Raw genomic sequence first — 11,296 nt, 5'->3', positions numbered from 1 at the left:
ATGGCCAAAGGCCCTGCTGACAACTGGCTAAAAGAAGGGATGGTATTTCCTGCTCTTCTTTTTAGGTCTTTCTTTTTTGTAGTTGAGTGGGAAGAAGGGGGAGGAATAAGATTAGCAGTGGGCTGGAATAATTTGAGATCAATTGATGAGCTGGTATGAATTTATTTAATTGAAGCCTGGGAGGAACTAGTATCCGACTGCCGTGCCTCTTTGGGGGACATTCCCAAGTTTGGATTTCTGACCCTGAAAAGAGGCCATCTAGGAAGCTGGCAGAAATACTGGATATGAGAACTTCTCTTGGCTGAATCATAATACTCTCCCCCTCACTATGCTCATCTCAGCTTTGCAAATTCATTTCTACAACTTTTATTGTTGCCTTCATGACTATGTTCTATTCTTATTGTAAATATCTTTAGCTGACTTGTTTAAAAAAAAACACTCAATATTTTTTGAAATAACTCACTAAGCCAGAAATTAAAGCAACCTCTCCCAATGTTCAATAGCTGTAGTTTGACAACAACTCCTGTTAACGGTCTCTTGGCCATGCTGGCTGGGATCATGTCTTAACAAGTCTGGGGTGGGGGGAGAGACAATTGGAGAAAGATTTCTTAATGACTTTGTTACACCCCCTTTGGCAATTACAACACATTCCAGGATTGTTCCTATAAAGCAGAGTACAGAATCTGTGGTTTCCAGATGTGTCTGAACTATACCTCTCGGAAGTTTCAGCCAGCAGGACAATGAAGAGGGAGGTAGGAGGACCACATGTTTTCCATTCCTGCAGGAGACTTACATCTGCTATTATTTTAGCTTATATAGAAGTCCTCCCCATTTCTGATCTGTCTCAGGAAACATCCAGAGAACCCCATTCATCTTCCGATTTCTCCAACTTTGAGACAGAGTCCGTGCACCACACAGACAAGGAGATTCAAGCAGATCTGGATCATACTAGCAATCTGGAAGGATCTGAATATTCTTATCAAGGAGGCAATGTAGAATTCAAGGACATGCAGGCAGGAATTGAGTTTGCTGTGCAGATAACCCCAATTAAAGATTCCAAAAAGCATAAGGAAAAGACGGTAAGTGAGAAAGAATGTGGTAGGTGAAGGAGGGAAGTCTTCATTTTGCCCTTTTTTCTGGCCCTACCATTAGGTAATGAGTCACCTCTTCTGGTAGGTGATAAAAGAGTAACATATTTGCAGTGATGCTGAGGCCCACAAGATGGATGGATGGCAGAAGATCTCAAACTTTTGTTCCAGAGGTTCTCTGGGTCTTCATACCATTCTCCCATTTCCTGCTTGAAGTAGTGGCTTGGTAGTTTCCACTACTACCACTTAGCCTCCAGGGAGTACCTTATCTGGCATCCATCCCCTAACTTTGGTATGAGAAAGACAGAATGGTGATTAAAAGATCAAAATGCAAAAATGGTGGCTGAACAGAATACCTCTTCCAGCATGTGCCCTGCTGCATGGGGTAGACAAGAAATCCTAAGCTACTCCTGGTTGCGCAGCCTTAGCATGGATGATGAAATCCCCCAATGACAAGAAGTTTAATGCAGACAGGTGTCATGGCAGAAATCACCCCAGCCAGCTCAAGAAGAGAGGCTGTTATGTAGAAGGGTGGACAGTGCTCAAATAGTATCCTTACAGTGTCCCAGCAACAGGGACTCAAAATAGGAAAAATGTCAGATTCAGTTAATCAATTAATTTTGTACAACATAACTCCTAGGTATACAACAAAAATAAAAACATGAATAATATAATCATATATAAACAATAATAAAACTCAAAGCAGTTTAAAAAAAACCCAGTTATTTATCCAGTTATTTAGTTATTCCCTAAATGGTCTCTGGAAAATGTCTGCTTCAGCCAGTGTCTGAAATGCTAACAGGGCAGATGCCAGCCCAAGTTCCAGAGGGAGGCTATTCAACAAAATGCCTGGAAATGGCTTCTGGGCTCCAGCCCTCTTTACCTTGACATAGTGTGGATTCATTAGCAGCTTCTCCTGGACAGAGCTTTTGGTCATTGAGATGGACTTCTTATAGACAACATCCACACTGCCTTCCTGCCCTCCAGCCTGGCTTGCTGCATCACTGAGAGAGTTCAACTGCCTTCTCCTTTCTCAGCCAGGTCTCTATAATCATTGGGTTGCCCTTTCATAATGACCCTCCTGCCCCAGGGTAGCATTTCTTTTACCCCAGGGAACAGAACAATGACATCTCTGAGCAGAAAGACTTCATCTGGGAAGTGCTTTAGTGATTTGGTCTGCATTCCTTATACATGTGGAGAGGGGAACAAGACCATACCTGCTGGCAGTTCTTCCTTTGCACTTTCCACCTTCTTCACTAGCCTACCTTCACCAAGTGTGAGAAGGGTTCTTATATTGCATCCTGTTCCTTAACATAAAATAGGACCTGAAACAGCCAAGATGCTCCACACTTATTTCTGAATAAGCATAATGTCCTTTGGTGCTGGGGCCACTGATGACAGGGAGTAGGGTTAGCCTTCATGGCCATGAAAATGCATAAAACTGGCTGTATGTGCCTTTCCTTATAGAAGTCCTCACTGAACAGGGTGAGTCATACTATCAAATGAAGATGCACAACGGTACCATAAATTCATAAACACAATAAAAATCCACAAAAAAGATGTTGAATTATTTCTTTCCTGTATTTTTTCCTTTTATAAAGAAATACTTTTCAGATCCCAGTAGCTGGGATTTAGTCCCACAGTAATTAATAATAGATACATCTTTAAAAATAGATTAGGCAATACATCAACTATGTGCTATTGCTAGCTGGGTTTTTTTAAGACCAGCAAAGCACAGCAGAAGAATCTTAACATTCATTCAATACAAGATGACCTCACCTGCTTCTCAGAGCAGTGGAATAAAAAAGTGTTTTGAAGTAAACTTCCTCTTTGATTCCAGTTGGCAGAATTCAACTCACTATTCCTGGAAAGCTCCATGTATCCCAGCTGCTGGAGGTACCAGCAGGAACAAGATCATGCCTGTACTTTTGACAGAGCCATTTGGTCAGCTAATGAGAAAAAGAAAACATGGATGAAACTGGCCATGACCTAAACCAGCAGGTCCTTTCTTTGGTTTTTATGGCTGAATGCTATAGCTGAAACATAAGGACTTATGCCATACGTTTCCATTTCAGGATGCTGCAAGGGAGACTCCAGGCTCTTCCTACTTTCCTGATGACATGACAGAGACCTTAGACAATAAGAGTCAAGCAGAGCAGGTGGCAATCACCACGCAAAGAGGGGGCAATGCTATGCCACCAGAAGTATACTCCAGGATAGGGGAGGCCAGCAGTTTGGAAGGAATGGGTCATCTGAACAGTAGGCAGATCACAGCCGCTGATCTTGACTTGGAGAAGATGAGATTGGATGGTGCAATGATTAGGCTAAGATATAGGCATGAAGATAATGAAAAGCGACGTCAGCATGAAGAAAAAATGGAACAGCTACGCCAAAAGGTTCCCTCTCAATCAGTAAGTGGGAAGGCATTGCAGACAAATAAGAAACCCTTTTGATAAAAATAGAAACCAGGTTCTGAACTGGCTCATCTATAGCCTCCTGACCATTGTTAAGTTGCTGGTATTGAGCTATAAAAACCTTCAACAGCTTAGTTCCAGCATACTAAAATCTATGTTTACAAATCGGTGTGGTCACTGTTTATTATCTTAATAATGATAGATCTTTCTTTAATGCAGCCTACCTCAACCTAGTGCCCTCCAAATGTACCGAAGCCATCACAACTGGAGGCCACCAGCTTGGGGAAGGCTGTTGTAAAGAATTCTGCAATTTCCCAGGAAGAGTGAATGACAATCAAGGCAGTTCAAGTTTATCATAGAGAGGTAACCTCAAAAAATCTTTGCATGAACTTTCAGAAAGAAGCGGCCTTGAAAACCAAGAAAAGGGGAGCTTGGCTGGTGTTTTCTGATTTTGGAAGGGGTCCATCTCAATGTTCCCATGGAGATTCCTCTTTGGTAGATGCTGCAATTGCTATTGCTTTGGCCTAGTTTGGAAAGAACAGTAGAAGATTGCCTTCTACTGAGGAGGGCTGTCACTCACTCCTCTGTACTTTTTCTTGGACATGACCTGGACTGACTGCAAAGACAACGAAGGGGAATGGCTGAGATGCCAAAATCCCAAGGCTATCTGACTCAGAGCTATACAAATTTTATGGCTATTAAAGTTACTGCCTGCAATTTGGAGAAGGCAAACAGAGATGTGCATCCTTCTAAAGGGCACAGGGTACAAAGATAGTTTTAAAGGGGAGGAAGTAAAAGAGGCAGACATAGCAGATGAAAGTGAGGAAATAGTATCACAATCAATGTCTGATCATATGAGATGCTGTTATGATGCAGTACATTATTTTTATTTAGTTTAGTCAAAGTATTTCTAGGTTGCTTCTTCCTGCAAAGCAAAAGGCGCATAGGGGAGGTTTTGAGGAGGACAATAACTACCTTTGGGTCAACTATTTTGGCATCCTTGTGGTCTTGAACATTTCAGCCAGTGGAAGAGATGATTCAGAGAAAGAATCCAGCAATGGCCAGACTAGGCATGCTTGTTTATAATGTGACAAAAAATCAAATGTAGTTTAACCTCCAGGTACAGTATGCTATACATTAGGGAAATACAGATGTTTATAAGATTGCATTGCTCACTTTCTTTGGATTATGCCTCAGACTTGGGTCTATTAACAGTCTCACCATGATCCTTTGTTTCTTTTTTGTTCCTTTCACTCACAGATTGGACGAGAGCTCCATGAATTATTCCAGCCCCAGAACCAGTATGCCCTATTTTTTTTCTGCTTCATCTTTATCCATGTTATTTACACAGTAAGGGAGCTGGCTTTCTATTTTATTACAAAGCACCACATATTCTGCTTTGCCACTTTGCTGTATTTTGTTTTCAAGAAGGTTTTCCTGGATTACAAAAATAGGAAAAAACAACCTTGAAACAGCAGCAGACTCTAAGCAGCAGAGACAAGAGGAATATGGCTCCTTGAAGTTTATGTATCTCATCTCTTTGCCCCTTCTCTTTACAGTTTCCTAGTGTGCACAATGAATGCAGGTTTTGGTTAGGCTGTTGAAGGGTCTGATGGTATCCTCTTTGTTGAATGTTATATTCCCCTTCCCTTTAAGGCTCTTTTAGAGCAGCCCTCCACCTGAGCCTGTCACGGTCACCAGTGTTAATAAACTGACATGGAATTAAAAAAAAAAACAAACCAATTGTGTGTGCACATTGATGCTTTGAGAAAGAAGTATTGCAGGTAGAACTAGTTTTAAAGTGGACAGCTCAAAGCGGTCCAATATTAAACACGAAATTCCAAATGAAGTTCAACTACGCAAAATGCGCGTACATTAGTAGAATAGAATTGAAGAAAAACTAAATTAGAAAAGGCCATCTAATGTCCTCCAGATGTTTGGAATTCTGTTCCCACCAGTCTCAGGCACCACAGCCAAACACAAGAATTTGTGGGAGGGGAGGAGTTAGTCCAAAAGATTTGAATGGAACCAAGTTGCTTACTCCTGAACTAGGGATGTATCACAAGTGCATAATACCCAAAGCCAATCAGTAAAAATATAATAATGACATGCTAAATAACAACTTGCAGATTTATCATGATTCCTCAAATGTGTTGCCTGAGACAGCTTCCTCATTTGGCTAACAGAAAGGCAAACCTTTGGGCTGGCCTTCCTCACTTTCACCCTCATCACCATCTTCCTCTTCACATGTTAGCTTTCACACTGCTCCTTACTCATAGCAAAACTCTTCCCCACTGACAAGACTCAGCATGCAAACACACTTGCACTTAATTGACTATGGATGGATCATGGGGGAGAGATGAAATAGCTCAACTCCACACTGTTTAGGGGGTTCTGGACTGCAAATACCACTTTTGTATTAGAACATCTTATATCAACTTCAGGCTCCCTTAGCAGCAGACCAAGATAGAAATGGAGGTCACATCATGAAGATATATCCCCTACAAATGGTTAGTGAAGCATTTTCATGTGACAGCAAGGTTGTATGGATGAACTCTCCATCTGAGAATATATCCTGGTAGAGACTTAACTCAAAGATCAGCCATGTTTCCCCACCTCCTTTACTTGATTTTACCCATCTTGCCTATGTTTTCATGGCACACTGTTCCATTATTAAGTTAAAGTTTGTCAGTTCTACTAATTTTTCCTTTATATAGACCGGTGTTTCTCAAATGTGGCAACTTTAAGATGTGTGGACTTCAACTCCCAGAATTCCCTAGCCAGCCATGCTGAGATTTTAGTCTTAAAAATTCTTCTTGCACCAGGGACCAACTGCAGTCCTCTTGCAGACCAGCAATTGGTTTATGCAATGAACCCAATTTTCTGCATTTACATAACATGCAAAATTAAACTGAAAACAGAGACTGAGTTTGCATAATACATGAGACTAAAATGTGGTTAGCTAGTTTCTGGTTAATTGTGTTTTGCACATTAGCAGAATTCTTGGAAGCTTTAAAGTTTGCACATATTTTATGTAACTGCAGCTGATCTGTTAAAGATATTGCCCTAATGGATATCCCATATTTATATGTAACGTGTTTACAGAAAATGTCTTTAAATCTATGCAAAACCTTAACTTTTCCAGATTCTGAATGGTCATCACACTTGCAAACCGGATTTATAACAATGGAAAGCCCCCCCCCCCCCAAAACCCAACAAAACACACCCTAAGGAAAAAGAATCCATAATCAGCCTTGGGGATTATAATGGACTTTTCTTTTCCCATAAGGCTGTTATGGCCATGATAATATATCTGGTTGTTCTTCAGTGCTTTTCTTGGGAGAACATTCTTTCTGACTTAGGCCAATGATAGTTCATTTTTCTCTAGAGATTTTAAGGCAAAATGGATTGTTACACAAGAATGTAAAATGAGCCTTGCTGGATCAAATAAAAATAATAGGCACAAGGTTGATCTAGTCCTGCTTCCTGTTTCCTACAGCAGCCAAACATGCTTCTGGAAAGCAGAAATATAGAACACAAGGGCAATGGCTGCTTCTTGCTATTGCCTCCTCCCCACTTCAGCTGGTAGTATTCAGCAGAATACTGGCCCAGAACCAACTGCTAATGGTCATGTTCACACTTAAAACACCTGAATTTATTTTGTGGTTTAGTCAATGCATCATGGAAAGGCAGAATATTCAGTTAATTGGGTAAGTCATGGTTAATCAACCATGGACATGTATGCAAACACAGCCAATATACAACCATCATAACTATTCATCTTTGATAGCTTTGTCCTCCATAGGCTTCTCTAATCCCATTGTAATCTTATTGCTACTACTTTATTTTAACTACAGGCAGGATATATGAAATAATTAGTTAGGAATACCAGACTTGGGCTACAAAAATCTCCATGAACACTAACAGCAGCAAATGGATACAGAAAAGTCTATGTCTTTGCTTAGAATAGCCCTAAAAAACCCCAATTTTTCTATCTTGGATTGGATGCAGAGCAATTCCCACACCATATCTGAGGATACAGGACAGATTTGATTTCCTACTGTGAAAGTTTCTTTCCTTATAGGAAACTAGAGAGCAAATATGTCAGAGTGTTTTGTCCAACAGACCCAGTCAGAAAGCTAGATAGGCACTTTATACTACTTTAGAGACCAGAAAACAGAAGATTCCTGATTTTACTCCAATATAACTCCACTAAATCCAGCACAAGCAAGTCCATTACAACTAGGTCCAATGGCACTGACTGGCTATCTATAGACTGAGGCAACCTGCACAACCGGGTGTCCTGTTATGTCCCCCAGAAGTTTTAGACTATAGACTAACTCTCAGAGTTCTTTCTCATTAGCCATTAGCAGACTGATGGAAACTAAAGTCCAGTGATTCTGGAGAACACAGTTGCCTATCCCTGATACACAGAAAACCTTCTTTTGCCAAATGAACTGTTGCATCCATCCACCAGATGTAGACCAGCTGGTAGAGAACAATTTCTTTTTTCAAGCAGCAGGAGACAGCACCCACTTACACATTATTTAATTTACGAAGTTTTCACAAGTTGCTCCATCTGGTGAGAATGTTGAGCTCTGAGGTTCATGGGAGCAAAAAAGGTGCAGATCCTTTTGACACACAGACTGACCAATAACATAAAATGAACATTTCAGGATCCACCCACTTCACAGGTATAGTGATATATGTGCTTTAAGTAGGCATTGAGGTCCCTATTTTTAGGCATCTGTGGAGATGCAAACCCCAGCAAGGCTCTAATGTTCACCTCCCTCCCTCTAAATGACTAAATGAACAGAGATAGGAGGAAAGAGAAGGATTAGCAGTCTCTGTTCACCTGGCACTTTTCCCTTTGGCCCAATCCAACACAACTGTTCAGTAGGGCAAGCCAATAGATGATAGTGATCCAAGGAGATGGAGGTGGGCTTGCTCAGGAGATGCCCTGTGAAGATCCCAGCCCATCTTCCCAAATTAATTGGAAACATTTGCCCATAGAGCTGAAGCATAAAGAAAAACGAAAGCAGATCTCTGTGTAAAAGCTAATCACTTCAGCCGCTGGTTTATATCCACACACTTCTTCCTTGTTGGTTCTGCTACATCTGAAAGTGTTACTGAAACACTCTAGTGAGAGGTGACATTTACAATTTGAGCTGTTTGGTCTGTGATGGTTTATTCACACATGCAAGTCACTTCTTTCTATGGCAGTTAAGAAGGAATGAGAAGGAATGAAAGTACATGGCCAGATTCCCATCGTAAGCATGACCCAGCCAGCCACCAACACAATTCACATCTCCTTACCAGTTGTCCAGCAATATACAATCATACTGAGTCAAAAGTCTGTTTTAGTATCATTAGACTCTGACCCACTTCTTCAGAAAGTATCTAGCATCCAATGGGCTCTTGTACCAGAAAAGCAGTATCAAGACTACATGACATCACTGTTTTCCTATTGGCCAGCAAGCAGCAGGAGACATGATTTATTTACTGTAGGCCTGTGTTTCTCAACCTTGGCAATGTTAACACATATGGACTTCAACCCCCAGAATTCCCCAGCCAGCATGGTTGGCTAGGGAATTCTGGGAGTTGAGGTCCACACATCTTAATGTTGCTAAGGTTGAGAAACACTGCTGTAGACAATCAGCGTTTGGGAGGCATATTCTATGTTGCAGACCTTGGCAGGGAGTTCAGGCTTGCTTTCTCTTTTGCTCAGTGCACCAGATTTGCAAAATGGGTCCATTAACAAGGACAAATGTATGGGTGGAGTTAATTGAACCCTATGCATAATTGGATCTAGGGACAGAATCTATTTGGAAAGCAATTTAATAAAGCTCCACTGTTTATTTGTGCCTCCAAATGTGTTGGACTATAATTTCCATTACTCCACACAGTATGGAACTTGCTTATGCTGGTGGGGATGATAGGAATTGCAGCCCAGCATATCCAAAAGATGCTGGGGGAGGGCTGTCATGCATTGGCTCAGGTCTATTTGGATCAAAGTTACAACAGGCAAGGATGTGCTGTATCGCCACACTCAGGCTATTGACATCTATAGATCAAATATACTAATCTGTTCAATAATGCTAAGGTTTCTCAAATGCAGGGTTGGTGATGGTGTAATAAAAGTACATTATTTTTGATTACCAGTCCCTTTAGCAGTTTAATTTGACTTTGTGGAGCTAACTTTACAAACCTCAACTGGTTCTGCATAACATGCTAGGCTAAAATGTAGTTGGTTCATTTGTGGCTCAGTGGGTTGAATGAAGCCAGCTAGTATGGTTCGATGATTCAGTGTGTTGTATAAACAAAGGCAGTTGGACTAATAAAATAACTGTGGGTTAGCCTCTTGGCAAATGCCTCTCTGATCTTGATAACTCTAGTAAAGCAAGATCAGGTATATTTGTATACATAAATGTGTTCATGCACACATACACATATACAGAGAGAGAGAGAGAGAAACTTAAAGATGATCATCATAGGAAGTCTGCCTGCCAAAACATCATTGGATAGGAGCATCACATATTTGTCAAGGAACTCCACCCCTTTCAAGTCAGAGGCTGCAGAGCAGCAGCAAGTTGAAAGAAGAAGGAGAGGAAGAAGAAAGGCTGCTGGTTGAGTTGCATTACCCAATGACTTGAACGGAAGCTGCTATTCAAACAAGCAAAAGCTATTGCTGGCAACTTATTGCAGTCCCCAGAGATATCTTCAGGATGAAAAATGCAAAGGTAAGAGGGCAGCATCCTTGAAAAACTGCCTCGGTCATCCCTGGTTTAAATCTGTCATCCCTGGTTTAAATCTAGAATAGGTGCAGTGTCCTAGCTAAGAGGTGAGCTGAATTCAAATCTTGCTTTTGTCATGAATTCTCCAGCTGCCTTTGATGAGACACTGTTTTCTTAGTCTACCCATCTGTAATATGGTAGTAACGGTGGCTTACCTTATAGGACTGTTGTGATGACAAAGATTATGCATAGTAAAGATATACAAATGCAGCAGTAACAATAACTGAGCAATCAGTTGCTCTAATAAATGTAATGGTTGTGATGCATTGGATATGAAGCCACTCTGAAAGCAGTTGTTAAAGAAGTGTTCTGTATTCATGAACTATTTTTGTCACTATTATTTAAAGGATAGATAATTTAGATTGCTCACCCTGTTATTTGATTAATGGAAGCAGTGTTTCTCCTTGTTTTATAGTTGGGATAATAGGTCATTACAGCTGCACAGGAGACAGATAAGGGAACAAATGAAGGATTTTTTTCCTAAGGGGGAAATAGAGTAATAAAGAAAACTTCACCTGCTAGTCTTCCATATAGTAAAAGTAGAGCACTTTTGTCCTAAAAAATCCAGTTATCTAATAAAGAGTGTTTTTTACTCCAGAATTGTCTTCGTGTGACCTCTTCTGGTACTGAAGGCTTACTACACTAGCAGTACATAGACGTTAGGGAAGTACTTGAATGTGCAAATGAACATGTGAAGAAAGTTTAAAAAGCTACTAGAAGAGATATTTGTTTGTCTCCTATCTGTCTTCCATGCTTTCAAGACAAATATGTATGGACACTCCAGTGTGCCTAAGCCCCTGAGGCAGTTAGCTATGCCAGCCTCTCAAACTGTCACTCTCCAGGTGTGAAGAGACTGAACCTCCCAGAATGCAGCTATAGTGTCATGACAGTTTTAACCCTAACACATCTGGAGGATGCTAGGTTGGGGAATGCTGGCTTATCATTTCCATTTTGACATATAGATATTGTGTTCAGATTGTATGTTCATCAGCCCGTGAGC

The 11,296-nt window shown here is 40.8% G+C and overlaps 1 protein-coding gene across 1 annotated transcript; it reads left to right on the top strand.

The window, feature by feature from the left end:
- LOC112541991 (uncharacterized) lies at window positions 1-5,148 on the top strand. The gene is made up of 4 exons (XM_025173624.2): window positions 1-42; window positions 849-1,079; window positions 3,164-3,499; window positions 4,763-5,148. The coding sequence occupies exons 1-4, from the start codon at window positions 1-3 to the stop codon at window positions 4,970-4,972; spliced, it is 819 nt and encodes a 272-aa protein (XP_025029392.2). The 3' UTR covers window positions 4,973-5,148.
- The last annotated feature ends 6,148 nt before the right edge of the window (window positions 5,149-11,296 follow it).

The sequence above is a fragment of the Python bivittatus genome, unplaced genomic scaffold (genome assembly GCF_059951505.1).
Source record: "Python bivittatus isolate LINGU-HERP-01145 unplaced genomic scaffold, Pbiv_v1 ctg000020_np1212, whole genome shotgun sequence".
In the NCBI taxonomy this organism is placed as follows: Eukaryota; Metazoa; Chordata; class Lepidosauria; order Squamata; family Pythonidae; genus Python; species Python bivittatus.
Note: the sequence above shows the minus strand (reverse complement) of the source record. Positions and strands in the feature narration are given on the sequence as shown.